The sequence below is a fragment of the Magnolia sinica genome, chromosome 2, assembly GCF_029962835.1.
Source record: "Magnolia sinica isolate HGM2019 chromosome 2, MsV1, whole genome shotgun sequence".
Taxonomy (NCBI): Eukaryota; Viridiplantae; Streptophyta; class Magnoliopsida; order Magnoliales; family Magnoliaceae; genus Magnolia; species Magnolia sinica.
The window spans coordinates 17068315-17095037 of record NC_080574.1 but is presented as its reverse complement, the minus strand read 5'-3'; the positions used below and the strand labels follow the sequence as shown (position 1 = coordinate 17095037).

Sequence of the window (26723 nt, the reverse complement as noted above, 5' to 3'; positions counted from 1 at the left end):
CCATTAGAGAATGGTGAGTGGGTAGGACCTTCTAAGAGAAGGGATCTATGATACACTCTCCAAGGCAGAGTCGCATGGTCCTTTTATAATGGGAGACCTTTTCAAAGACATTCGGAAAAGCAGACCGATTTCCAAGCAAATATGGTTATGGTTCAGACTCAAATTGAGAGAAATGGACAACAATTACATCATGTCCCAAGTTGTACAATGATCAGAATAAAAAGTATGGGAGACCTTCAGTGACTAATCATGTGATTGTGATTTGATTGGGATCAAGAGTGCGAGAACTAGACGGAAGACCTAGTTTGACCCATCTTCAATAACATATTGGTATCATAAGGATCTTGTCCATCAATCCTCTCCACTACTCCAAATCATTATGGAGTGAATGGTTAAATGTATAAGGTGGTTTGCTCCGGACCTTCCAATACCTTGATTGAAATTGTAAGAGGTGGGCCACTAGTTGAATGGCCATGATCGATCAACAATCACTTGATCATCTTGAATCTAATTAGTAGCTATGAACATCTTGGTAAATGGACCAGCTACAAGAAAAGAATCCTAAAAGCCAGCCATTCTAGATCCAGCCAGGAGATTTTCTTATCCCAAAAGTACATCATAAACACGAAATATTCAGGTTGAACAAGGAAAGCCAGCTATGGTTTTGTAGAGTAATAAAAGATGAACATGATGAAGAGCTAGGGGCACCATGCCAAACATATCTATCTATTTTTTAATTTAACTTACATATAGCCTAACCTACTTTTAGCTTAGATTGCTACTACTCAACGCTTCTTGCTATAGTACCATATGAGTAGATTAAAAAATCCCCAACCCTAACCCTTTCACAAATGGCCTGATTGTTGTTCACAATCAATGGTTGAGAGAATAGCTGGATCACTGCGTCCAGTCTCTAATCAGTCTAACCCAACACAAATGGGACACTAGTAAAAAGAATCCATTCGGAAAGTCTAACCCCTACCCTTTCACAAATCGCCTAATTGCTTATCACAACTGATGGTTGAGAGGATAGCGGATCACTACATCCGGCCTCTAATCGGTCTGACTCAACACAGGGGCACTAGTGGTTCAATCAAACGTTGAGTCGAGTAGACTCTAGCGCACTCGCACATCATACACACACAATTTATATACAAGCCCTTGATCACATGCGTGGCTTTATGTTTGATTGAATTGACACCACACCATAGGAAACAACGGCAATTGAACACCCACCCTTAAAAACTAAGGCCCACTGTAATGTTTATTGCCATCCAACCTGCTGATAATGTCAAGCAAACCTGGATGATGAAGGAAAATTACAAAGATCAGCTTGATCCAAAACAGTGTCCCACAAAAAGTTTTTAATGGTCATTCACCCCTATTTCCAGTGGTGTGGTCCATCTGAGATTAGATCTGCTTAAGTTTTGGTAACATATCCTAAAATGAGCTGAAAATGGATGGTGGATATACAACACATTCATCAAGGTGGGCCCCACACGGTACAGGAAACACCTAATCCGCTCCTCATAAATCCATAGCGCAAAATACTCTGCAAATTTACAAAATAAATTTGGAGTTAAATAGGTTTCCCAAATCCACAACCCCATAAATCAATAAACCTAAGGCAAAATATACCTGCAAATCTACAACTTAAAAGCAGTAAAAGATTTTCCTTTGCAATAAATGCTCTAAAATCCAAGGATTCCTAACTTAATTACCAAACGTGACTCAGGGATTTGCCAAGTCCAAATCGAATTTGACAAGCTGATGTATTTATCAAATCCATAGTTTCATTTCCCTGACCCCAAACAGAACAAGCAATAACTCTCCCTTAACAAAGAGACATTCAACATGGCCCATAGGTTTGAGATCCAAGCCATCCACCAGGTAGGTCCCACAATGTAGATGCCCATGCCAGAAAATAGGGCGGATCTGCTTATAAAGTGGGACTGCAATGAGAGCCAAAAAAAAAAAACCCTAAACAAGTTTCTCAAAGCCCTTCATAGCCTTCATAAACTGTGGCCCACCGATTGGCGCACTGACCTGATCTTCCGGCAGGGACATCTACACTGTAGGAGCCACCCCATGGGCAGTTCACGTCTCGCGCCGGCATGCCATGTTGGCACATGTGCTGGGTCATACATGTATACGGAGTTAGCACAACTAAAACAGGGTATCCATGAAATACCATTTTAGTCGCCACCATGGCAAACTTTACATGGCTTGTTAACAGACCTCAGGAAGGCCTCAGCTGGTAGAAAATTGATGAGTTTTTCACACCCACCTCGACAACAGCGGCTAAGGGTAGGCCTCATCCTTCTCCCCATCTGAATGTTTATCCTGTTCGCGTGGAGGTAAGTTGGATTCAGAAGTATATGTCTCAACAAACGGACCTCCATCAGAACCATCTTCTGTACTCATCACTACTGTCTTCTCATTGCCAATCTGCACTGCAGTTGCTTCCACAGATTCAGTTGTATTGTTGCTTTCTGCATCTGCAACCGGCACCTGAATGGTTGGAGTACTTCTACCCAAACCTTTTGAGAGTGAAACGTACTTGAGAACAAGCTGCTTGTAACTATTGAGTAGGCCTTCTACGTCATCTACCGTTAGATCGCCAACACTTGCATACAAGAACGGGAACTCCCGAAGAGAACCACCCACATCCTCCTCCTCAAGAAGATGGGCAGCACCTTTCTTCTCCAAATCCGAGATTGAGGGCCTCTTAGGTATTGAATGGCTCTCGGTTGCCTTTGGGGGTGCTTGGGGCAGCGGAGGATGAAGTCCCATTGCTGGCAGAGAACTGTTTCTTTCCTTCTTAGCTTTCGACGACTGTAGTTTGGGCTCCCTTGGTTCTGGTTTGGAAAGAAACCTGGAATCATGACCGCTCTGGTTTGGGAGAGTTCCTGGATCGGCAGACAGGCCGGAGAGAAGTGCTCGAGCAGATTTCATGTTGTTTTCAAACTCAGCGTCATCCATCGAAAGGGATTGTGCATCGATGTTCCAGATGAAGGACTCCGCGGAGAGGATGTTTGTGAAGAAATATGCTGCTTCAGAAACCAATCGTGACTGACGCCTGTACCGCTGTATATACAACAGGTTGGAATGAAATTGTGGAGGGTTTGCCTGCATAAGATTGCAATTATGAAACAATTTTGTAAAAATCGACTGAAAAGTTGTGCAGACCAAAGTGGACACTGACACTTAAGGGTGCATTTGGATGCCGTATTGAATCGAATTGCAAGATTAATAAAGTGGGTGTGATGAAATTGCAATTTACTCAGCATTCATATTGAGAGTCTGGGCTCCAAAATTGCAACTACAGTGCTTTCAAGTTGGACCCAAAAGAATCATAACTGCAATGTCGCTTCCTCAATATGAATTCTAGAAAATGTCATTTAGCTTCAATGCCACGATTGACTGCAATTCAGTTCACTTTTGCATCCAAGTGCAACCCAACAGTGGAGATAGATTTGACTGTTGGAGTGCTTTCAGTTGAATTTCTTCTCCTCTCATAAAAGAAGATGAAGAAGAAGAAGAAATGTTGAAGTGCTTTCATCAACTGCAACATGCAATCATGGAACCTAATAAATCGCAGAAATGAGCCTGGTCATGGTGCTTTGGCAAATACATGGTCATGTAATTTGAAATATCTACCAGTGTTCAAAAGATCAATGGAAAACCTGGGAAAAAATGGCTGAAATAAGTTCAGGCTTATGAAAATGGGTGTTATGAATTCATGCATTTGGGAATACAATATTTCACTCTATAACAATAATACCTCAAACAAGGTCATACGATTGATTTCATCTGAGACATGCATATCCTCCACACATGCCAACATTGCAATTATGTATGTCCAGTTCACCATTTTTCCTGTGATTTGGAAGATTCAAGTACTCGTTGTAATACAATGCAACTCCCATCTACTTTAAACCTGAGCGACCTGCTCATCAATATGGATTTTGCACATCGTGGGCCCCACCTTAGATTTGCTCAAACTGCTTTGGTGGTATGATTCAAACTATCAGGTCAATAAGATTTTGGAAATTGAATGCAGACCATTGCCTCTTTAACTGCCCATCAGCAAGGAGAAACCGGATCATCCTACAGATTGGTTTTTTGGACGAGGGGAGAAGAAAGAAGGAGAGAGATGGTAGGGAAGAGAGGAAAAAGGAGGGGAAAAGGTGACACTACACACACCGTGCATGTACATGTAGATAGAAAAAGAGAAGGGGTTCGACGGTGGATGACCCATCCCAACTTTTTCCTGTTTGTGGCCCATTCTAGATTCAGATTTCCATAGTTTTTGGTCTCATGTCCTGATATGAGCTGATGCAATAGATGTCAGGATTGGATGATATATGTGCATCATAGTGGGCCCCACAGAAGCCTTGGTTGCACGGGCTCCAAACACACTGTACAGTGCGTGATACATGCAACCGGAAGAGAGGTGCAGGCTAATTGCAAAGGTTGTGTTAAATTACATAGATACCCTTGGTTTTGGTAAAAATCCTTCCCATATCCTGTGGTTTTAATGGCTTCTAAAAATAATTACTACATTAAAATTGTCATTTGCTACTCACTTTTTTTGGGTAAAATCTAAGCCTTTAAAGGCTTTTTGCAGGTGAAATCTGAACTCTCTCGGGGACACCAGCTACATTTTACAATTCCCAAAATACCCCAACTTATTTTAAAATGTCCTCCCATGTACGTAAAATATCGAAAGTTCTCATAGGGGAACTAATTGCGGGAGAAAAAAATGTCCATGGCTTGCTTGCGTTAGATATAGTATAGATGTAGGCAATCCAAGGTGGAGTGGCTTGCAAAGTAGACAATTCGGACATATCAAAGGGGACCCACGTGTAGTAGGATGGGAGTGCCATAATATCATGGAATAATGAATTAAGTAAGATCTCTCTACATTATACTTCTTTGATTTCAAGACATTTTAGAATCATCAACCAGACAAACAGAAGAACATTTCCAGGATCTCAATTTCTAAACTATTTTGTAGTTTACTAAGCATATGCTATTCCCAGCACAATTAGACTATCAGGTGGGCCAATCATGAACACATCCTGATGCAGGACAATTAACCACTTGCTCTAAAAGCTCGAACTGTTAGAGCATGGCAAATCAATCCCTTTATCTCATAGCCCAGGCCCTACATCTCATGGGTTAAGACCTCGGCCGAACCCCTTTCATGGGCCTTAAATGACATGGGTACCACCTTACATGGGTGGGGCCCGCCTCTCATGGGCCGCCTACCCCGAGTGTGCCCCTGCATCCCACAGGTAACCCCACTCGAGCCCGGTGTGAAAATGCCCCTGCATGACATCCCAACTGGAAAATCAGTCCAGTTTGCTCACGGTTGGGCACATGTCGGGAAAATTGGATGGCTTGAAAAATCGATGATCTATATTAAATGTACACTTGTTCCTTGACAAGAATGACCATGATCTATATTCAATGTACACATTTAGCACCACCTAATAAGAGAACCAGCTTGATTTTTCAATGTTTGTGGTGAGCCCCACCTGATGAATGGCCCGGATCTCGCACATGCATGCCACAAATTTCCTCTTCAATCTGCCTTTCTGCAAATCACCTTACAATTTCTAAATCCACATCTGAGGGAGATGGACAACTTGATTAGAGATCTCCCGTTTAAAGGGAAGCTCAAAAACCTTCACCACTTTATGGCCGAAGAAACCATATAAAGAGGGCAAAATTGAAGATTTTTCAGAGATCATACCTGACACTACTCTTAGAGAAAGGAAATGCTCATAAGCAGAAAAAAGGAAAAGTGGATTCTGCTCCCTAACTTGCACCAAATGAAAGGACAGTCACATATAGACAATCTCTCTCTCTCTCTCTCTCTCTCAAAAAAAAAAAAAAAAAAAAAAACGAATGATGGCAATGGCATCAAAATGAATTCTAACTTCAACTGACAGTGCAAAGCCCTGATAAATTTTCCTTAGACAAGGTTAAACTACATATTAACCAACTACCTAAGAGCCATTTTGGATGGAGCTTCCTGAAAAAAGGTTTGTGAACCCCAATCAAAATGCTATTAATTGAATTAATGAATTTCAAGGATTCATCAAAGTTTGATGATTACCAATTTTCAGGAAGGAATCCAGCAAATAGAGGGTTCATCAGAGTTTGAACTGAGCTGGCAGAGTGGACATCATGAGGTTTTGAAACCTCTGTTTTTACCTCCATCCAAACCATTCATAACCGAAACAGTCGAGAAAAAAGAATTATTTTGAACAATCTTCATCACCATCCACTCATAAAAGTTTGCGAAAGAATCACATATTAATGGAAGTACTATTATTGTTTGACAGATCAAGAAGCAACATTACTGGAGGAACGTATTTTAAAAAAGATCTATAAATACCTAACAAACACAAATGTGTAGATGTCATTAAAAATACTAATTTAATTCATCTGAACAAATAAATATGTAGTTGTATGAATGACTTAACTTGCCTTTATGGTAACATAAATAAGTACAGGAAGGAATTCATCTGCTCCAGGAGGATTGTTGTTTGATGCAATTGAAGCATTGAGCAATAAGTTGTTGATGACCTTGCAACAATTCAAGATACAAACAAGTTTGTCCCTTGGTGCCTTGTACATATTGATCTTCTGCAGCTCTTTCTGTGCAAGCTGCAAAGGGAAACATGGCAATACAAATTTATGCATAAGAGCTGCAATAAGATGAAACTACGGAAGAGAATTACACAACTGTCCTAGCATCATGTATGGCACCTCTTTAAAAGGCAGAGTTTTCCCTAATAATTCGATTAGCACTACACACCAAACCACAACTATAAAATGATTGATGTCATCTGAATAGATATTGTCATGGTGAGAGATTTTGTTATTTGTTAAATACAGAATAAAGTTCATTCAACTATTCTTGTGAAAATACCAGAGTGTTTCCATTTGTTGGAATGGAAGGAGGTGAGTAAACATACATCTGAAGGCAGAGTGGGCCTAAGGCCTTTGAAGGTGACAAATGAAGCACTTTTAGTGGATTTAGCGGTTTGCTATGGAAAAGAATGCTTTTTGGAGGGGGCTTTGGTGGAAAAGCATGAAGTCGGGATGATGATGGATGCAGGCCAGTGTCTAGTAGATATAGAGCTTCAGGCTGTTGGAAGGAAAGGTATTTCACCAATGGAAGAAACAGTTATCTAAGGAGCAGCAGTAGAGGTTTGTACTGGCAGATCAACCAGTTTTTGGCATAATGTCCGGTTCAGAGGTGCAGTGTTGAGCACTGTTTTCCCCCACCTATTTCTTTTGGCAACCAAGGATGCCGAAGTGGTGGAATGCCACGAAAGGGTGGGGAATTGTATAGTTTGTGGTCCAGCATTTAGAAGGAACTCCGAGGTGGAAGAGCTGAATTGCAAGATCTGATGAGTCTGCTGGCTTCTGTGGTCATGGATTAAGAAAGGGAGGATTTCCTGCGTTGGAGATGGGATCTGTCTAAAGTGTCTTCCATTACAGATCATTGGCCAATAAACTGTGATCCGAGGGCAAACTTTGCTCCAATGGCATGGGTGTGGAAGTCAACTCCCCCTAGAACGGTCATTTTTGCATGGTTAACTGGTGGTGGTCACATTCTTACAGTGAACTGATTATCATGACACCATAAAATGTCATCATTAATGGTTGATGCTCATGCCTTCCAGATGGGGAATCAGTAAAGCATCTCCTCATGCACCGCCACTTTCACATATGATCTGGGGATAGGTGCTTCGTCAGTTTAACATGGCCTGGACCATGCCTTAGTTCCATCCAACATTTATTTGCAGCATGGAGGATTTGTCTAATCTGGGAGCTGTTTTTTGGACAGTTTTATGGGCGATTTGGAAGGAATGTAACACTCACACGTTCAATGGAATTTCTGCAACAGTCTCTGACATTATTCTCAAAGTCAAACACCTTGTTTGTTCTTTGCAGAAGAGATGGGTGTAATTATTCCCTCCTTGAGTGGCTTTGCATCTTATTTGATCAGCTTGTTTTGTTTCATGCTTGTATTTGGCCTCCTGGCCTCTCTTTTTCTAATAAAATCCTTATTTGCTCATTGAAACAAATTTAACAAGACTAGGAACCCATTTGATGATTGTCACGACCACTAACATAGGAAAATTCTGGAGAGCACTACCTAGCACAAGTACAATGAGAATAGTGACTTCCAATTTATGAGTATAAGAGCAACCGCAGCCCAAAGTTAAAAACTGCAATTCCTACTTAATATGTTATAACTTGTTCACAAGCGGACAAAACTATCAACTTCAAAAAATGAGTCAACATAGCAAATGTTTGCACCACATAGAAATCCTTATATCATACACATTACATTACTCACCAACCATGAGCTTTCATTTTGGAAGGATGGCTTGATATCCAAATTTTCCGGATGGATGAATTGTTGTACTAAAGACATCTTCTCAGAAAGTTGTTCATCACGTTTTACATCTTCTGGAAGTGATGCGAAGGCACGGGTAAATAATTTTGTCATGACATACTTCTCCAGTCCCTGCAATTGAAGGAGAACACCAATATCAGGCATAAGGGAGGTACATCTATCAACTTAAACAAGAATAATAATCATCCATCCATCAAAAGAACTAAAATAAAATCAATCCTATAGAATGAAATGTCCTGAAAAGTCAGAATGGATATAAACCAAAACATGGAAGAGGGATTCGATCAAAAGAGATTTCTCTTAGTGAAATGAAGATTGATCTCTTAAGCCATTGATGTGATTCTATCTTGTAAGGTTTCATAATTTTAGAGTTAATTGTTTTAGAGGAGTATAAAAAATCAAAAGGCCCTGTTTGGTAGGCATCTAATAAAGAGTTCACCTCATTTCAGTCAACAGCAATTTTGTATAAAGATCTTCACCCCTAATACATGGTAAGTTCATAGTGACAGTAATTATAATTAGAGATCAAGATCTCTAATACATAATTTCTCTTGACTAAAATGAGATGAACACAATTTTAGTGGCATGATTTACCGATGCTGACGACAAAAATGCCCCTCCATACTTGCTAAGAAACTTCATGAGCATTAAATTGCATAGTTCCATGATACTTCACTCTAATATCATTGGTCAAGATAAGTTTTGGAATACTGAGTGTCCTAGAACACCTACCACAGATTTTTAAAAAAATGTCATCTACGAACATGAAAAGTCATGCAATGCCTACTAAGAAGATATTTAGTCAATGAAATATGTACAGATACAAACGTGAAAATATATCATGCAACTCTATACTCAAATATAACATTCAAAGGACATATACAAACATGAAAAGATATCATTTACTCAAATATAATGTCATCACACAATTGAGGTCACAACCTTAAGCTGAAAGATGAAATGCTACCAAAGCATGTATTAGTTGTTCAGCAACAATGCATATGGCTTCAACTTATAATCAAATGTCAAAAATCTCATCAACTGGAAACAGAAATTTGAAAACAGAAGTCCAAGAAAAGGCATGAAAATTAAGAAATTTACTATATAAACAAATTAGATTTAATTAATCATTTGGATATGGAGATGTATCGTCTCTGCAGGAAGCTAGATTGCATCAAGTGAAATTGTGAACCTTCTGCAGGAAACAACGCTGGATTTCAGGTAGAAAACTGGACTTGAAGACTGGAAGTGTTGAAGCAAGGGAGATTGTTATTCACCAAAATATTGATCCTGAATCTGAATCGGACTCCTTTTTTGAGGATAGCATTGACATAATTGAAACCACCTTGATCCAAGCTCAAGCCATCCCACACCTCTTGCACAGAATCCAGATTGTTTCATGGGCAGATGATGCGTCACTGGAGGATTGGTGAGAAGCCAGAGAAGTTGATCATTTGTTGATTCAAGTTATCAATCATGAACGAGTTACTACTCAAGCTGAAGAGTGGATTGTGGACATCACAATGCAGGCGGCCACCAAGGTGGGTCTTTCATTTAACAAGGCAGAAAAAGGTAAGGGATATGATCCATCAGCTCAAAGAGCACAACCATGTGCAGACGACACACTCAAAGAAGGCAGAAATTCTAGGAGTCAAAAGAAGCAAGGTAATAGAGTATTAATGAATCATACTTCCACGTTCAATTATGATATAGGTAGAGGGGGAGTGAATGAGGGTGCTGGTCCAGCATCAATCAAAGAGCTCCAAAGGAAAGGGGCATGTCCGGGTCCCAATGATAGTTCTGTCATGGAATGTAAGGGAACCAGGGTGCTCAAATGAAAGGGCCCAGGTGAAAGGAGTACGCAAACATCGGAAAGCCAAGATAGTTAAGCTCCAGGAAACAAAAGTGCAAAAATGGGACAAACAGTCTTACTTAGCAATGTCGGGTGGAAGTCAGTTTGCGTAGTTGGAATTGGAAGCTTAGAGAACCTCCGGGGGAGTCATTGTTCTATAGGATGAAGCTTTCTGACCAAATTGCATGGTTGGGTAGAAGGATTTACAGTCTTGGTATGCTTCAAAGACGTAGTGAAAGGATATGGCTGTAACGATTCATCATCTAGAATCGATCTGTGGTCGGAAAGTATACAGGAATTCTCAGATTGGATCCAAAAACAAGCTCTCATCAATCTCCCTGTGGAAGGCACATTGTTTGCATGGTCGAATAATCAAAATGCCCCTATTATGTCGAGAATCAAACGATTCCTTACATCGAGCAGTTGGGAGGAACTTTATCCAGAAGTGCTTCAGTGAGCCATTCCAAGGTCTACATCTGATCACTGCCCAATCCTTCTTTTGTTTACGTTAGACGAATGGGGGGCCCTGCCATTCAGATTCAAGCTAATGTGGAAGCAGATGGATTTGGGCAATCCATGAGGAACTGGTGGGGTGATATGGCTTTCAAAGGCAGCGGTGGCAGAAGGTTGCGTATGAACCTAAATCTTCAAAAAATTGAAGCTAAAAGAATGTAACAAAGAACAATTTGATACAGTTGAAGAAGTCATATCCTATCAGAAATGCAATCCATTGACAGAGCAATTGAGCAAGGGACCGCTTCGAAAGCAGATGTTAACAAGACATAACTATTGCAGAAAGAGTTCAAATCAAAGGGATTAGAAGAAGAAACAATGTGGAGACAACGGTCCAGGGCTCTACGGCTCATAGACAGGGACGAAAATACAGCATTCTTTCATTGTATGGAAAATGAGCGAAGGAGAGCAAACCAGATTCAATTCTTGGAGATTAATGGCATCCAAGTGGAGGACCTGCCCACAACTGTGCTTCAATTGTGAGCTATTATAGCTATCCGTTCACAAAAAAAGGAATGTTGCAGACCGAAGCTCAACAATCTTACATTCAATCAGATATCTTAGGAAGAGGCAAATGCATTGGAAGTTTCCTTTTCAGAAGAAGAATGGACGGTGTTGCTGACAAAGCTCCTGGACCTGATGGATTCCCACAGCATTTTTCAAATCGTTTTGAGAGGACATTAAACCAGAGGTAATGCCTTTTTATAAATGAATTTTACATCAGTAGAAGGCTAGTATAAGACAGCATTTTTCAAATCATTTTGAGAGGACATTAAACCAGAGGTAATGCCTTTTTATAAATGAATTTTACATCAGTAGAAGGCTAGTATAAGATTTTGGGGCTACCTTCATTGTCCTAATTCCAAAGAAAGAGTGACAGAAGACATTGCAAGCTTTCACCCTATCAAAGGTGTTCATTTGAAAAAGGTGCTTGAACCAATTATTTCCTTTTCCCAGGATGCTTTTGTTGGAGGAAGAGAAATTTTAGATGGAGCTTTGATAACGAATAAATGTACCAATCATGGGGATAGAGAACCCAAACTGGGGATGATATGCAAGATAGATTTAGAGAAGGATCCTCGTGCGAGTGAGGAAGGGGTCTTTGCTCGTGTGGACCATTCTCTTAATCTTAATCTTAACTCAGGTGGCTCTACTCCTTTATCCTCCCATCCATTGAGATTTTTCACATTCCTTCCTCTTCTTATTTTCCTTGTTCCCTCTATGTAGAGAAGTCTCAGTCTCTCACCAACCCCCATTCGGTCCTCACGGTGCCGGATCCTTTTGGTCATCTTGCTCTGATCTCTATCCCCCCAAATGCCTCCCCTCCTACTCTGGCTCTTGACCCTCTTGAAGATGCTTTTGACGTTCCCTCCTTGCACAAGCCATTGTGTCTGTACCATGACTGCCTTCTTTTTGACCATCCCAGTTTGGCCATTCAACCAAAAGTTATGGTGAGTCTTGTGGAGGCTATTAGGGGTAAACAGTGGATTAGGAAGGCTATTAACCATGTGAGAAGACTGTTTGGATTGGTGTTTAGGGATAGGGAGGAGTACTATGTTGCCTTATTTCAGCTCGTTGAAGAGAAAGGCATTCAAAGGAGCTCGGCCCAGCTCCCTCGAAGGTCCCTGATCCATCACAAAGGGGTTAGGAAGTTGGCTAATCTTGGGGTGGGTGCTTGCGGTTCATCTGATGCTATCCCTAGAGGCGAATGGAGGGAAGGGTGAGGTTGGTTCTCCAATGAAGATCCTTAATTGCAATGTCCGCGGGTTCGGATGTCGCCCAAAAACATACCCAGGGGTTATCCCTCTCTAGGAGCCAGAGAGTCGTTGGTGTGGCTATCACATGTAAGGAGACAACTTTTTAAGTTACTATTGCCACTCGAGCCTCGATCTTCTCTCATCATGGAGGGCTCAGAGGCAAGCACGAAGGAGTACAGGGAAAGTTGTCCACGAGACATTGTAGCGCCTGATTATGAAAAATCTTTGTCGGACCTGGCAATAGTGGTGCTCCATACAAGGCCACTGAAGGTATTAGAAAGTGCAGGCATGGCGGAAAGAGTGTAGATACCCGAGAGTGTGTTGCTGTTAGAGGTGTTGGACATTACCCTCCAAGAAGCAAGAGTTAACAAGGTGGATTCGTGCAATAAAGGAAGCCGATAGAGTGGAGTTTTAGCTCTGACAGACAAGGTACAAGTACACAGGGATCTTCTTACGGGGATAACATCTCGACTTGGAAACTTGTGTGCCAAGTGGTAAGATGGTCAAAGTTACTTTCAGAGATAGTGAAGAGGATTGCATCGCCCTTCTCCAATTTATGGAGGAAAGAGGAGCACAGAAGGCATGGCAAAGGCTTGAGGGAAGGCCTCAAATAATGCCAAAAGGGAGAAGGGAGTTTGACGTTGGAAAACTAACCACTTGCTCTAAAAGCTCGAACTAAAAGAGCATGGCGAATCAATCCCTTTATCTAATAGCCCAGGTTAGGCCCTCGGCCGAAACCCCCCTCGTAGGCCCCACTTCACACAAGCCACCCCACTCGAGCCCGGTGTGAAAATGACCATGCATTAGAGTTAATAAGACTTGAGTCTTCGATAAATTATAAAGCCGATAGCTCTTCCAAGAATGCGAAAAGGGGCATGGAAAATCAATCAATGAATTAATGATAATTCTAAGTTGGAATGTGTAGGGCCTAGGGTGCCAGGATAAGAGGACTTAGATCAAGGATTCGTGTCATCATTACAAAGCTGACATAATAACCTTGCATGAAACAAAGCTTTATCAATAAACAGAGGGATGATAGAATCCATCTAGGGAAAAGGGAGGCAGATTGGGTGGTGTTGGATGCGGTGGGTGTTGTTGGTGGCATTATTATTATTTGAGCTCCAAAGTCTTGGAAGCAGGATAAAAGTTAGTGTGGTTCATTCTCAACTTCAATTCCGCTAAGGGATGAAGCCTCGAGGTGTAGATGTGTTTTCTCGACAGTTTATATCCTGAATCAGGTAATATTGCGCTCAAATTTCTTAGAAGAATGAAGTTCAATCAGGAATAGATGGCAACACTTGTGGTGTCTAGGGTGGGACTTTAATGTCATTCCATTCTCATATGAGAAGTCCAATGGGGATCATATACCTTGAAGCATGCAAGGATTTTCTCAATGGGTGGATAAGATTGAACTGGTTGATATTCCGATGGGAGACGTTAGTTTAGTTGGTCCAATGGCCAAGAGTTAGCCATCATGACCAAGCTTGATCAATTTCTAGTGTCGGCTAACTGGGTAGAGCGTTATCTTTTAGTAAGGCAAAGTGGTCTTCCTCCGACCACTATCCAACTATTGGTTTATTGCACTTGAAGTGACTGAACAGAATTAGGGACCCAAGTCGTTCAGTTCGAGCCCTTGTGGTTACAGGTGAAAGGATTCTATGATATGGTTAAAGAATGGTGATTATCCTTCTAGGTGAAGGGAAATGCGGGCTTTAAGCTTCACCAAAAACTTAAGATGCTAAAAGTTATTAGTATACTAAAAGGAGGTTCTAAAGGAGAGGAAAGCAAAAGTAGGAAAGATTTTAAAAGACATCTAGGAATGAGATATGAAGGGAGCAAGTAGGGGAGTTGCCCAATGAAGAGAGAGCTAAGAGGGCCAGGTTCCCGTTTAAAGGCAAAAGAGATCAAGTGGAATCAAATCTCGGGCTGCGTGGTTGAAGGAAGGGGACAACACACAAACTTCTTTCATGACATCTTAAGTGCAAGGGCTAGGAATAATTGGATTAGTAGTGAGACAGTGGAAGGCAAAAGATTGGAGGACAAACAATAGGTGTGCGACTCTGATTAAGGCAACATTAACTAACCTCCCTCTATATTATGTCCCTATTCAAATGCCAGATGTCTATTCTATGCATAATGGAAATTTTGAGAAGGGGCTTCCAGTGGTAAGGAGCCGAAGTGAAGCACAAGTTTCATCTCTTGAAGTGGGAGGAAGGGTGGACCATATCGAGGGGGCGGGTAGATTGTGGAGGGAGGTAGTCACGAGCAAATATGGAGTTCAGGATAGGGATTGGTAGGTTAAAGAGTCTTTATTGTATAAAGGGTCAGGCTTATGCAAAGAGATATCCAAATCAACAAGCTTGGTTAAGAAGAATATCCGCTTCTCGTGTGGTGATGGCAAGAGGCCTCGATTTTAGGATGATTTGTGGGTTGGGGATAGACCATTGAAGGAAGTTTTTTCCGAGGTTTACTAGTGTGGCCCTGGAGCCGGGGGTCCCCATTGATCATTGCTTTTAACTCCAGATGAAGCTAGTCCCACTCCCCATACTTCGACAGGCCGGTCTAGACCACAAGTACAACCATCAAAAAGAGCCCGAGGGCATGGGCCCATGGATAGATGGTGTAGACCACACCCCAAGGATGTGATCGACCAAAGGGGTAGAGGGAAAGTGTTGGCTCAAACAACTTTAGAGAACCGGTATAAACAAAAAGATAGGAAAACAACAATTCAATATATTGCTAAGTGATTTTCCCAAACCGGCATTGCTTTCAACGCCGTTAAATCGAAAAACTTCAAAGTAATGGTTGAGGCTATAGGTCACTTTGTACCTGAGCTTAAACTTCCTTCATATCATGAAATGAGGGAGATATGTCTAAAAACTGAAGTTGAATATACACAATCCTTCGTAACTGAATATAAGGAATCGTGGAAAATATATGGTTGTTCACTAATGACCGATAGATGGACCGATAGATCTGGTCGGTCTCTCATTAACTTTTTGATAAATTGTCCAGCTGGGACAATGTTCTTGAAGTCAGTGGATGCGTCGGGCCATTCACACAAAGGAGAATATTTGTTTAACTTACTAGATAGTGTAGTTGAAGAAATAAGTGAGGAATGTGTTGTACAAGTAATTATGGATAACGCAGCCTCGTATGGATGACTGGTTGTCTTCTTATGGAGAAGAGGCGACGTTTATTTTGGACCCCCTGTGTGGCTCATTGTATTGATCTTATGCTAGAAGATATACGTAGATTGTTTATAAATGTGATTGCAAGGGTTAGAAGAATCACGATCTTTATGTACAAACACGCCCTTCTTCTCAGTCGAATGAGAAAACACATTGGGGGTAACTTGTTACGTTTAGTAGTCACCCGTTTCGCTACAGCCTTTTTAATACTACAAAGGCTACATGCAAAGAAATCAGAACTTAGAAGCTTTGTAGTGTCGGCCGATTTTACAAGTGGGTCTTGGTCAAAGAAGGTTGAAGGAAAACGGGTTCAACAAACAATTTTTTCTCAAAGTTTTTGGACTCAAGTGGTAAAGGCGCTAAAATCATCCGAGCCCTTAGTCACTATGTTGCGAATGGTGGACGGGGATGAGAAGTCTGCAATGGGCTACATATATGATATGATGAAGATGGCAAAAAATAAGATCATGGACTATTTTAACTATAGAGACCGTGATTACAAGCCAGTTTTAAATATTATAGATAGAAGATGGGGCAACCAAATGTCATCCCCATTGTATTCGGCTGCTTACATCCTTAACCCAGCCTGTTTATTCGCTTCTGCTGATCCAGTAGAAGCACGAACTATGCATATGGTTAGATTTATTGATGTCTTGGAAAGAATGATTCCAGATAGAGGAGAACAGGATACGATCTTAACTTTTCTGAACTTCTACACAAAAAGTGAAGGAATATTCTCAATGGATATCGTAATAAGACATTGAGCAATGAAATTACCCAGTAAGTACTTCTATGAATGTTAGTGTACTGTGTACTCTTATAAATAGTTTTTCTACAAAGTGTCTCTAACCTATTTAAACTGTTTTTCTCAGCTGACTGGTGGGCTGCCTATGAAGTGGACCCGAACAGGAAGGATCTAGCTCTGAAGAAGCTAGCTATGAAAATTTTTGGACTCACATGTTCTGTCAGTGGCTGCGAGCGCAATTGGAGCACGTTTGAGGCGGTAAGTTTAGATTGTTTAGTAATTATTTGTAAACTTTAATTTTTTAATGGCTTAAGCTAAATTAATTACCTAAATAACTAATGTCAAATGCGTTTTCTTTCTTGCAAATTCATACCAAGCAAAGGAATACCCTTGAGCAAAAAAAGCTCAACGACTTGATTTTCGTTCAATACAATAAAAAATTGTGAGAACGATTCCAAACTAGGAAAGAAAAGCCTGGTTGCTTTTGACCCTATTTGCTTAGATGAGTTAGATGCAGATAACGAGTGGCTCGTAGAGACGGAGGACCCGGTATTTGCTAAAGAGGAGCTGACATGGGCACAGGTTGAAGATGCCGCATACGGATCGACACCTGGTGAAGGTAGTACCACTCGAAGGCGAAGGACGAGGGGGAGCCAGGGGGCAAGTAGTAGCTGTCAACCCATTGATGAGATTGATGAGATTGAGGAAATTGAAGAAGGAGATGGTGATAATGATGATCAAGCTGAACATTATCCACCATTGGATGTTAATGAAGTATTAGTATGTACAGATGATCAAGAAACGGAAGAAGAAGAAGTGTATGTGGAAGAAGGAGATGACTTGAATGATGGTGGTGGTGGACCTGGACCTAATGGTGATATGCCACAATGGCTATTAGATCAATGTATATAATTATTGATTAGATAAATAATAAATAAATAACTTCTTAATTTTGTTTAATGTTTACTAAGTGTGTTAATGTTGATTGTTGATATATATCATGTAGTGTTGAATGTTGAATATTGATATTTCATATTTGTTAAATGTTAATTGTTAAGAAGTTAACTATATTGTAGAATGTAGTAGAATTGTCGATGAATGATGATGACTTAACTTAATATTTAATTCATTATGTAAAATTGTAAATGTATGTAATTGGTTTTATTTTACTTAAATTAAATGTATTTCAAGTCCCAATGACATATAATAATTTATTTTGATTTTTTCTGATTTTTTTAAATTTTTTTTTAATTTTTTGAAAAATGTGAAAAAAAAATATGCGACCGCATATGCGATTGTGCGATCGCACATGCGCACACGCATATGCAATCACACACGATCGCATATGCTATTCAACAACATTGGTCTTAACGATTGATAATCTCTTAAAGAAGTCATTGGTGTTGCCTAATTGTTGCGTGATGTGCACGCATGATGCAAAGACAATGGATCAGTTGTTTATTCAATGTCACTTTTTGTGGAAGTTGTGGGATTAAGTCATAGCCTCCTGAATTGGGTAATGCCAGGGTCCATTGCAAGCTTCCTTCTAGCCTGACATGGGAGGGAATTCATAAATAAATAAAAGACGAACAAGAAAGGAAAAATTGGTATTGAGATTAGCTTTATTGGTGGTAATGTGGGGCATATGGGGGAAAAGGAACCAAATGATGCTTCCGAGACGAGTGAATCGGAATTGGATGTTTATAATAAAGCTAGGCTTAATGTAATTAGTTGGGTTTCTTGCCATAGGGATGGGGGCCAAGAAGCTTGGCCTCTGCTCTCCAAGTTTTAGTTCTTTGTAATTCTTTGAGCTTTGGCTCCCTTTTGAATACAATTCTGTCACCTTTCAAAAAAAAAAAAAAAACAATTATTCGATGTTTTGAATATTGGCCATTCCAAAAAAAGCCAGAAAAATCTATGGCAACTAAACCTCTTTGTTGTTCTCTGGGCGATTCAAAAGGAGTGTAACAGTTACACATCTAATGGTATCTACTTGTCAGCCTCCAAAGCCTCTTACAGGGTCAAATGGCTTGTTTACTCTTGTGAGGAAGCAGAAGGTTACAATCCCCTCTTTGTATTTGGGGAACATCCCCCTTCTTGATCTTTCTTCTTGTTCCTTTTAGCTGGGTTGTATCTTCGATCTTCAGACCTTTTCATTTCATTAAATTTTACTTTTGCTATTTTTTATTTTTTTATTTTATTTTAAAGGATATTTAATATTGGAGGAAACATGTGACCCTTGACCGAGGAAATGTACAATGTCCTCGGGTTCTCAATTTGCACTAGTGGGCCCCTTTGTTCAGTGATCTAGACCACAATCTCCTCAATAGGACAATCTTGACCTTTGCCAAGAAGAGAAACAGACCAATGGTCAATACAAGGTGTGTGATTGTTGGCCAGAAGCTTTTGATTGGAAAGATGTTCAAGACGTGGCCATGAATGTGGAAACCCACAGGCAACAATTTGGATCGATGAATACAAGGCTGGCTGGCCCCAATTGTATAAACTAAAAACCTGTGCATATGGTGCATAACCCAGCGTCGAGGATTATAGAATTCTTCTTGAATTGACCCAAGCAGTCTTACACTCTGAACCAATTGTACACTTTTAAGAAGAGAAATAGGGAAGCCACTTTTGCACTAAGAAAAGTAAGCAAACAAGTAAAGACAATGCAGACTGCAATAACTTGGCCCACCTCACCAGCACTCTCGAGCTCTTCCTCTGAACAACCAACCCAAAGAGAGTGAGCACGAAAAGCCCCCTCCATCTTGGCAAGGAACTCCTGTACAGCAGCGCTATCTTTCTCTGGGTCAGGAGCATTGTTTGAAAATGACACGATGAAGCTGCCATGGCCAATGTATATGCATTCAGATTCAAAACTTTTCAGATATGTTTGCTTGGAAATGGAATTTGCAGTTATAGTTGCAGTTCGAGATTAGTGGCCTTGGGAATACAGTGGAGGAAATATAAGATGCCCCATCTAAAACTTTAGTTCAAATCATAGTTACCTGAATCGCAATTCTACTGCTTCGAGTTCATATTCATAGTTCACATTTTGGTATATGTCAAAATTCCTCAATCCAACGGGGTAGGCTCTTTAGTTAGTTTTTCAGTTCGCCTAATTCGCAGGGTTCATCTAGTTCAATATACTAGGACAATACTAGCACAACATAGAACAATGACCTATCTACTGTAGATAGAACAATTTCGACAGTTTAACAAATTTATTATTTCCATCATGAATGACCAAAAATATACACTATATACTCTTTTTCACATCACTACATGAACGTATACAAATTAAGTGACATATACTCTACATCATCAAAGACCCTGCTAGAGTACGCAATTTTTGGCTGAATGCATTGTGGATGATGCCCATGTGCAAATTTTGAGTGAACGGCTGCCAAATACTCTGACAAAGGATTACTAACATGCAAAATTATGCTAGTTTTTTAAAGAAAAACTTTGATATTAGGGCAGAGAGCTATGCTCCTGATGATCGGCAGGCACTTAGAAATTGCATGCGGCATATAATAACTCAAATTAATTGTCCAAATTATGTTTCATAGTTTAGACGTATCATGAACAAAAAGTTGTGCTTATTTGATTATTTGACTATATGATTAGTGGACATTTATTGGATGGTCGAAAATGGAAAAAAAATTTTAAAAAAAAAATCCAATGTTCCTATTTCAACAAAGAAGTACCCTGACTCAGATATTGCGATCTGATTATGGTTTAGCAACAGTGGGCTCCAAAATTTAGTCGGTTTAACTTGAGTTAATGCATGTCAAGTGTACAATTCCAGAGCGTCTGTGTATCAAGTGTCATACACTCCCTGAGTATCATAAAACACCCCAATCTTTTAACATGCTGGTGCTGCCATAGGCTAGACTCCCACAAGGTAGTGGTGACTCATCTTACTCACATGTGGTACTCATGCAAGGTCAGCCAGACCATCCAAATTGTGAGGCACATTGTGGATGGAGAATATCTCTAAAATCAGGCTGATCTAGAAATCCTGACCATCCAATTGACAGCAATCAAATGGATGGTAAAAAGTACAATAGTGAGAAGTCCAATTTTCAGATGGAAACAACCATATTCTCAGTGTGATGTTTGGATTATGCTCCATCCACTTCGGTCAGCAATTTGGACTGTCTGTATTGCAGTAAAACTATGGTAGGTGTCTGGTTGAAGAGTCATGATGAATTACCATAGGTACACTGTCACACGATGAAGTCCACAAACTTGCTTATATGACTCTGTTTACGGGTCAAACTGGAGGTATCTAGTTCAAATGTAATCACTGACTTTTGGTGAATTGAACTGTGATTTTCGTCGCTTGACCTGAATCATTGTTTGAGTCTGCAGTTCACAATTTAGTTAACTATGGTTCAGATCAGCATGCATTTGATGCAGGTGGGAGCCACTGTTCAGTGAACCAGATTTTTTCAGCTCGCAAGCCCCACGGTGAATTGGGGATGCTGTGAAAAGGTATCCCCACCAGACAATCCCTGCCATCTGATTGTGGACCCACAAATGGATGGCCAAATTATAATACAGCCAATGGCCCATCTACAGTGGGGCCCACCATACCAACATTCTGCAGAGCTGAAAGAGGGGCCCCACCTATACAGAATGCTGGCTGCCAATTATCATATAATACTTTAATATAGTGACGGATGAACTGAAAGATTCAAAAGAAAATGCAACAATAGCTAGCATCTTTATGTAAATTTGCGCGCATTTTTCCCAAAAAAGGAGCTGAGAAATTACAATCAATTTGAAAAAACATATGCCAGAAATGGATGGGGATTTACTTCTTCGGTTTAGAATCAATCTCTACTATATTATTTAAGGGAATAACAACTAATATATAGGAAAAATCTAGGATCTATCCAAGATTTGGATATCCCAATCCCAAAGATAGCAATAAATACAAGATATCACCCCTATCCAGCTGGGATTTTATTTCAGATTTTTTTATTTATTTTATATTATTTTCAAATCCTACCAAATATTCAAAGACCCACAAGCATTGAAAGATTCTTTTAAGACCTCTTGATGGATTTGACGAAATCGGCCGCGGAGGGATGCCGCATCCGCTCCAGGAAATCGTGCCACGTCAGCGGGGCCGTCGACGAACCAAACACGTCCGTCGTTTCCATGAACGGAATTCAGCAATTCGTCGTCGAATGGAGAATGTGGCAGACGAACGGTTATGATCAGCGGCGTAGATGAGAGATTTCCATCCGGATCGGGTCCGATCAGGTCAAATCGTGGAGGAGATCGGTGCGATTGGAGCCACGATCGAGGAGAAGTTCTTTTGATTGAGAGAGAGGGAGAGAGAGAGAGAGGATTGATGGCTTCCAGGTGCGAAGTCTTCGAAGTCAGACAGCACCCAGCACCAACAAAAATACCGGATAGACTCCTGTGTTAGCTTTGCGCCATTTTAAAATTGGGGGTGACTCTTCAAAACGTACATATGGCATAGTTTTAAAGTAATCCATACCGTCAAAATCAATGAACCATCTGTCTATTGAAACTATTACAGGCTATATGACTGTTCTCTTGGAATTAGAACACTTACTATCTTAATTTTTACCACTTATTCTATATCTTTTAATTGGATGGATAGAATTTGTTGATCAGTCTCATTTTAGACATATAATCCATCCACGTTTAGACTCGTAATTTTAACAGTCTGGATATCTGTTAGACACTGCCATATGTGAGAAGAAAGACTCGTGGCTGTTTTCTAAATGGTGGAGGACGAAGATGACGGCATGTTCAACGGACCGACGTAAGAATGACGGCAAAACGGGCAACAGTGTATGGGTCCCAGGAATTCATCGGTGGGCCCACCGCGAAATTGCGTCAGGTTGGTCCACTCATCAGGTGTGTTTGATTATTTTAAGAATCAATGGTCATCTTTTCACATCATCCATTTTCTCGTACATGTCTGGCCACTGATGAGTGATGACGCAACCTGAGTTTTCGGCCAGGCACGTTTTTTATGGCCTGGACTGCCAAGCAACTCGGATCTACACTGTAGATAGATGTGGCCCAACATATGGGCGATCCGGATTTTCAACCCATAAGCCACGTGTGTAATGGCAATCGTAGAGACCATCGTAGACCAGCTCCTTCAACCATTTTCGAGTGGAACAAGGCAGTTAGTGTTTGATTTTCCATCCATGTAGGGTTCGTTATATGGGAACCGTCCATGCATAGAAAGTAAGTCCGTTATACTAACTAACTAGGGCCCACATGCTAAGTGGTCCGGTGATCAGATCATCCATGTTGTGGGGTTTATGCTACAGAGGTCATGTATATGATGAGCAGATGATTTGACCAGCACTAACTTAAGCTGAATTTTGAAGATTAAAAAATATCGTCATGGTTAGTTTAAAAATCCAAGCCAAACATGATTATGAGCTTACTTGTGGTAGCAATAATTGTGTACAATGAGTACTGTAAAACCAGCATTGTAGCAATTGGTTTATTTAATGATACTATATTGGATAGGTTTGGTAGGTACCATTGCAAGAGCAACTTAAGTGATGACTGCCACTTGTCTCCCTCTCTCTCTCTCTCTCGGTCCGTTGGTGTGATGGACGGTCCATATTAAAGGAGGCCCATGTGATGGATGGTATTCATTGAAGGTGGGGCCCACATGATAGATGGTTGACATAAAGGTGGGCCCCACATGATGGATGGCCCATATTAATGTCGGCCCACATAATGGATGGTCCACATTAAAGGTTAGGTCTTATTGATAAATGGCCCTCATCCAAAGTTGCCCCACATGATGAATGGTCCACTTCAAGGGTGGGTTCCACATGATGGATGGTCCACTTCAAAGGTCAACTCCACATGATAGGTAGTGGACATTAAAGGTAGGCACTGCATGGTAGGCCCCACATAATACATGGTCCACATCAAAGATCGCCCCTTAATGATGAATGCCCACTTCCAAGGGGGGGCCTATGTGATGGACAACTCACTTTAAAGGTGGGGGCCACGTCAAAGTGGGCTCCACATGATGAAAGGTGGACATTGAAGGTAGGCCTCATATGATCGTCAATTTATGTTGGTGGTGGGCTTCACATGATGGATAATTTATTTTGATGGTGGGGCCCACATGATGAATAACCCACATCAAGGTGGACCCCACACAATGAACGATGCACATCAAAGGTGCCAATGATGAATGGCACACATCCAAGGTGGGCCCACATGATGGAAGGCTCACACCAAAGGTGGGCCCTACGTGATGGATGGTCCACATTAAGGGTGACAATGATGAATGACCCACATCTGAGGTGGGCCCCACATGATGGAAGGCCCACATCGAAGGTGGGTCCACATGATGGACGATCAATATCAAGGGTGGGATATTAAAGGTGGGCCTCACATGATGGACAATTGCACTGATTGTGGGCCCCACGTGAGGACAATTCACATAGAAGGTCAACCCCTACTGATGAATGACCCACATGCAAGGCAGGCCCCATTTGATGGACGACCAACTTTGAAGTTGGGCCCTACATGATGGAAGGGTCCACATTAAAGGTGGGCTTGCATGATGGAAGGGTCCACATTCAAAATGGGCCTCGCATGATGGATAGCACGCATCAACGATGGGCCTCACAAGGTGCATGATCCATATTGAGAGTAGGCCCCACATAATGGATGATTTATATTGAAGATAGATCTATTTTGAGTCCAATATAATGAACGTTCCACATCAAAAGTTGGGGCCACATGATGGAAGGCGGACAGTTAAAGTGTGGACATAACAAACTTTAGGCATAAGTATTTATGTGATATTAGAAACCAAATAAGTTATTTTTTTACTTTTTACTTGATAAGCGTGTTGTTTACTAAGTGTACTTATTTATTGAATAAGTAAAATCTAAGGTAAGCTACTAGAGACATAATTAGCTTGTGTAAAATAACTAAATGATCCAAATACTCCCTCATTAGTCCATTAAAGGATAGTTGATGTCTCTTTGATAGTGTGTTTTTTTAAATCTATTTCTTCAGGTTTATTTATTTATTAGGAGGCATGGGACTAGGGTTGTACAATAACCGGGCTAGCTCGGTTAACTCGCTCGAAAAAGCTCGACTCGGCCTGACCCGGAACTGAGTTCGGGTCAGGACGGGTCATTTTCTTCAGTCCGAAACTGAGTTCAGGCCGAGTTCAGATAGGTCCCAGTTCGGCCCGACTCGACTCGACCTAGCCAGACTCGGTCAAGTGGTGTGTGTGTGTGTGTATTTCAAAACCCTACCCGTCCCTTTCCCCTTTACTCTTCTGGAATAGTTCACCGCCCATCTTTGAAGTGACACTGACTCATCCACCTCACAGACGTATAACTTAAACGGCCTAGATTCATCTAAATACAAAAAGGAATACTCGAAGGCCTTATAATGGGACGCGGATTACTTGCCAAAGCTCTTCCATGAAATTGCTGTAAGGTTCGAAAGTGGCCCGAACTCACCCGATTGCTAACCGGGCCGGGTTCGGGCTAGACATATTAGCCCAGTGACAGGGCTGGGCCGGGTTCGGGCTGGGTGTGGCTGGTGACCGGGCCGGGCCGGGCCGAGTTGAGCCCAGTTCGACTCGGATCGACTCGTGTACACCCCTACATGGGACATGCAACACATGTAGAGAAAGAACAAAGGAATGAAGGAAGGAGAGAGAGAGAGAGAGAGAGAGAGAGAGAGAGAGAGAGAGGAAAACAGTACTTTAGCTATGAATAGAGAAAGATAAGAGTTTCAATGGTGGACAGCCCATGCCTACATTTTTTGTTATGTGGCCTACTCTTATCTTTAAATCCCACCACAATTTGAGTCACATTTTAACATGAGTATGCATAACAAATATACAACGTGAACTTCATGTAGGAACCATAGTGGGCCCTACATGTGATGGAGAGAATTTCCAGCACGCTATTCACATTCTAAGTTTTGAAAAGAGAGAGGTTTGTTGGTAGAAATATCACGAGCACAAACTTTTGGCATTGGATTTTGGTCATTTTCAACTGATCTCAACTTTTTTTGAGATGTTCTCAACTTTTTATGTGGTATTGATAGCATATAAGATCATTTAATTAGATTAATGCAATCCTTCATTAATTTAGCTCTTTAGCTTTGACATGAATGGTCACCACAGCCTTTATATAATCAAATATTTAAGATATTTAATTCAAGAGCTTTATTACAAACCCCGAGGGGAGACCTATCAAATAAATAGTTGTGATCATTGAAAAAAAAAACCCTAAATCCAGTGGTTAGTCTTAATGCATCTCATTGCAATATATGCATATATACATTTAAGCAAATCACAGAGAGAGTTGTGGGTAAAATCAATGTTGTTGGTGTAAGAACCGTATTTAGTGGGCTTTACTGATCAACGATTTGGATTGTCATTCAGTTGGACTGGATGATTAAGTAGACCAGTGGGCCCCACTTCAGGTGATGCGCTGTGCAGTCTATCTGCACAGGTTTGCGTACTAGGGCTGGAATGCTATAGCTATCTTACGCAGACAACAATTTGAGTTGTACTAGGATGCTGCAATGTGGAGCGTGGGAGAGAGAGTTGTGATGAGTTTCAAACTCTCTCTCCACTGATTATATGAAAGAGAGTTGGGTCCCCGATCCTACACCACAACAGAAATTCGAGTCCCATCTTGTAAATTGCAGAAATGGTGTGAAGGAGAGGAAAATCCTAAGCTCTATAGGTATTCTTATCCGACTTCCATGGCGGCGTCTTAGTTAGGTAAGCTATCCGACCCCTGATCGCTATGTCCCATGCATAGACAGATCCGTAGGCCTATTCCACATATAGATTAAGTCTCACAGTTGGTTCTCCAACTTGATAGTTGAGCCAGTGGAGGCATCCACACCTAGGAATGACCGGGCTTCAACCCTTCATAAGCTCCTCACCCACTCCTTAGAGGATCAATGATAAAAATAAATAAGTAAATTACTTATGAAAACCTATCCAAGCCTTTTGCCAAGGAAATTCAAACAAGTAGAATGATAATAACTATATTTCCCCACATCCTTTGGATAGCTGAATGTCTCCTGTAAATCTGTATTGTGGAACTGACAGATTGTCTGTGCATCGATATTAGAGATTCAACCTAGTAATTTTAAAGTGTATCTGATTGGGAAGACATCTCAATGTCTCGATATTGTCGACAAT

At 40.9% G+C, this 26723-nt stretch overlaps 1 protein-coding gene across 4 annotated transcripts; it reads right to left on the bottom strand.

The window, feature by feature from the left end:
- Positions 1–1653: 1653 nt before the first annotated feature.
- LOC131236459 (vacuolar protein sorting-associated protein 9A-like) lies at positions 1654–21945 on the bottom strand. Of its 4 annotated transcripts, XM_058233640.1 has the most exons (6): positions 21796–21903; positions 21569–21700; positions 19200–19347; positions 8387–8557; positions 6502–6681; positions 1654–3129 (listed from the first exon to the last, which is right to left on the bottom strand). In XM_058233640.1, exons 2-6 carry the CDS (start codon positions 21676–21678, stop codon positions 2302–2304), a joined length of 1437 nt encoding a protein of 478 aa, XP_058089623.1. In that variant the 5' UTR covers positions 21679–21700; positions 21796–21903; the 3' UTR covers positions 1654–2301. The 4 variants fall into 4 exon arrangements, with proteins under 4 accessions (XP_058089623.1, XP_058089622.1, XP_058089624.1 ...); XM_058233639.1 differs by having other exon boundaries at positions 21569–21903; XM_058233641.1 differs by having other exon boundaries at positions 19205–19347; positions 21569–21903.
- Between the last annotated feature and the right edge of the window lie 4778 nt (positions 21946–26723).

What these genes read in the sequence shown, in the direction of transcription:
- LOC131236459 (XM_058233639.1), bottom strand. Translation starts at nt 21,678, where the DNA reads ATGGAAACGACGGACGTGTTTGGTTCGTCGACGGCCCCGCTGACGTGG. An exon ending in TTCGTCAAATCCATCAAGAG is followed by an intron (nt 19,348 to 21,568) that starts GTCTTAAAAGAA and finishes TGGCCATGGCAG; the next exon opens with CTTCATCGTGTCATTTTCAA. An exon ending in TTATTTATGTTACCATAAAG is followed by an intron (nt 3,130 to 6,501) that starts GCAAGTTAAGTC and finishes AATCTTATGCAG; the next exon opens with GCAAACCCTCCACAATTTCA.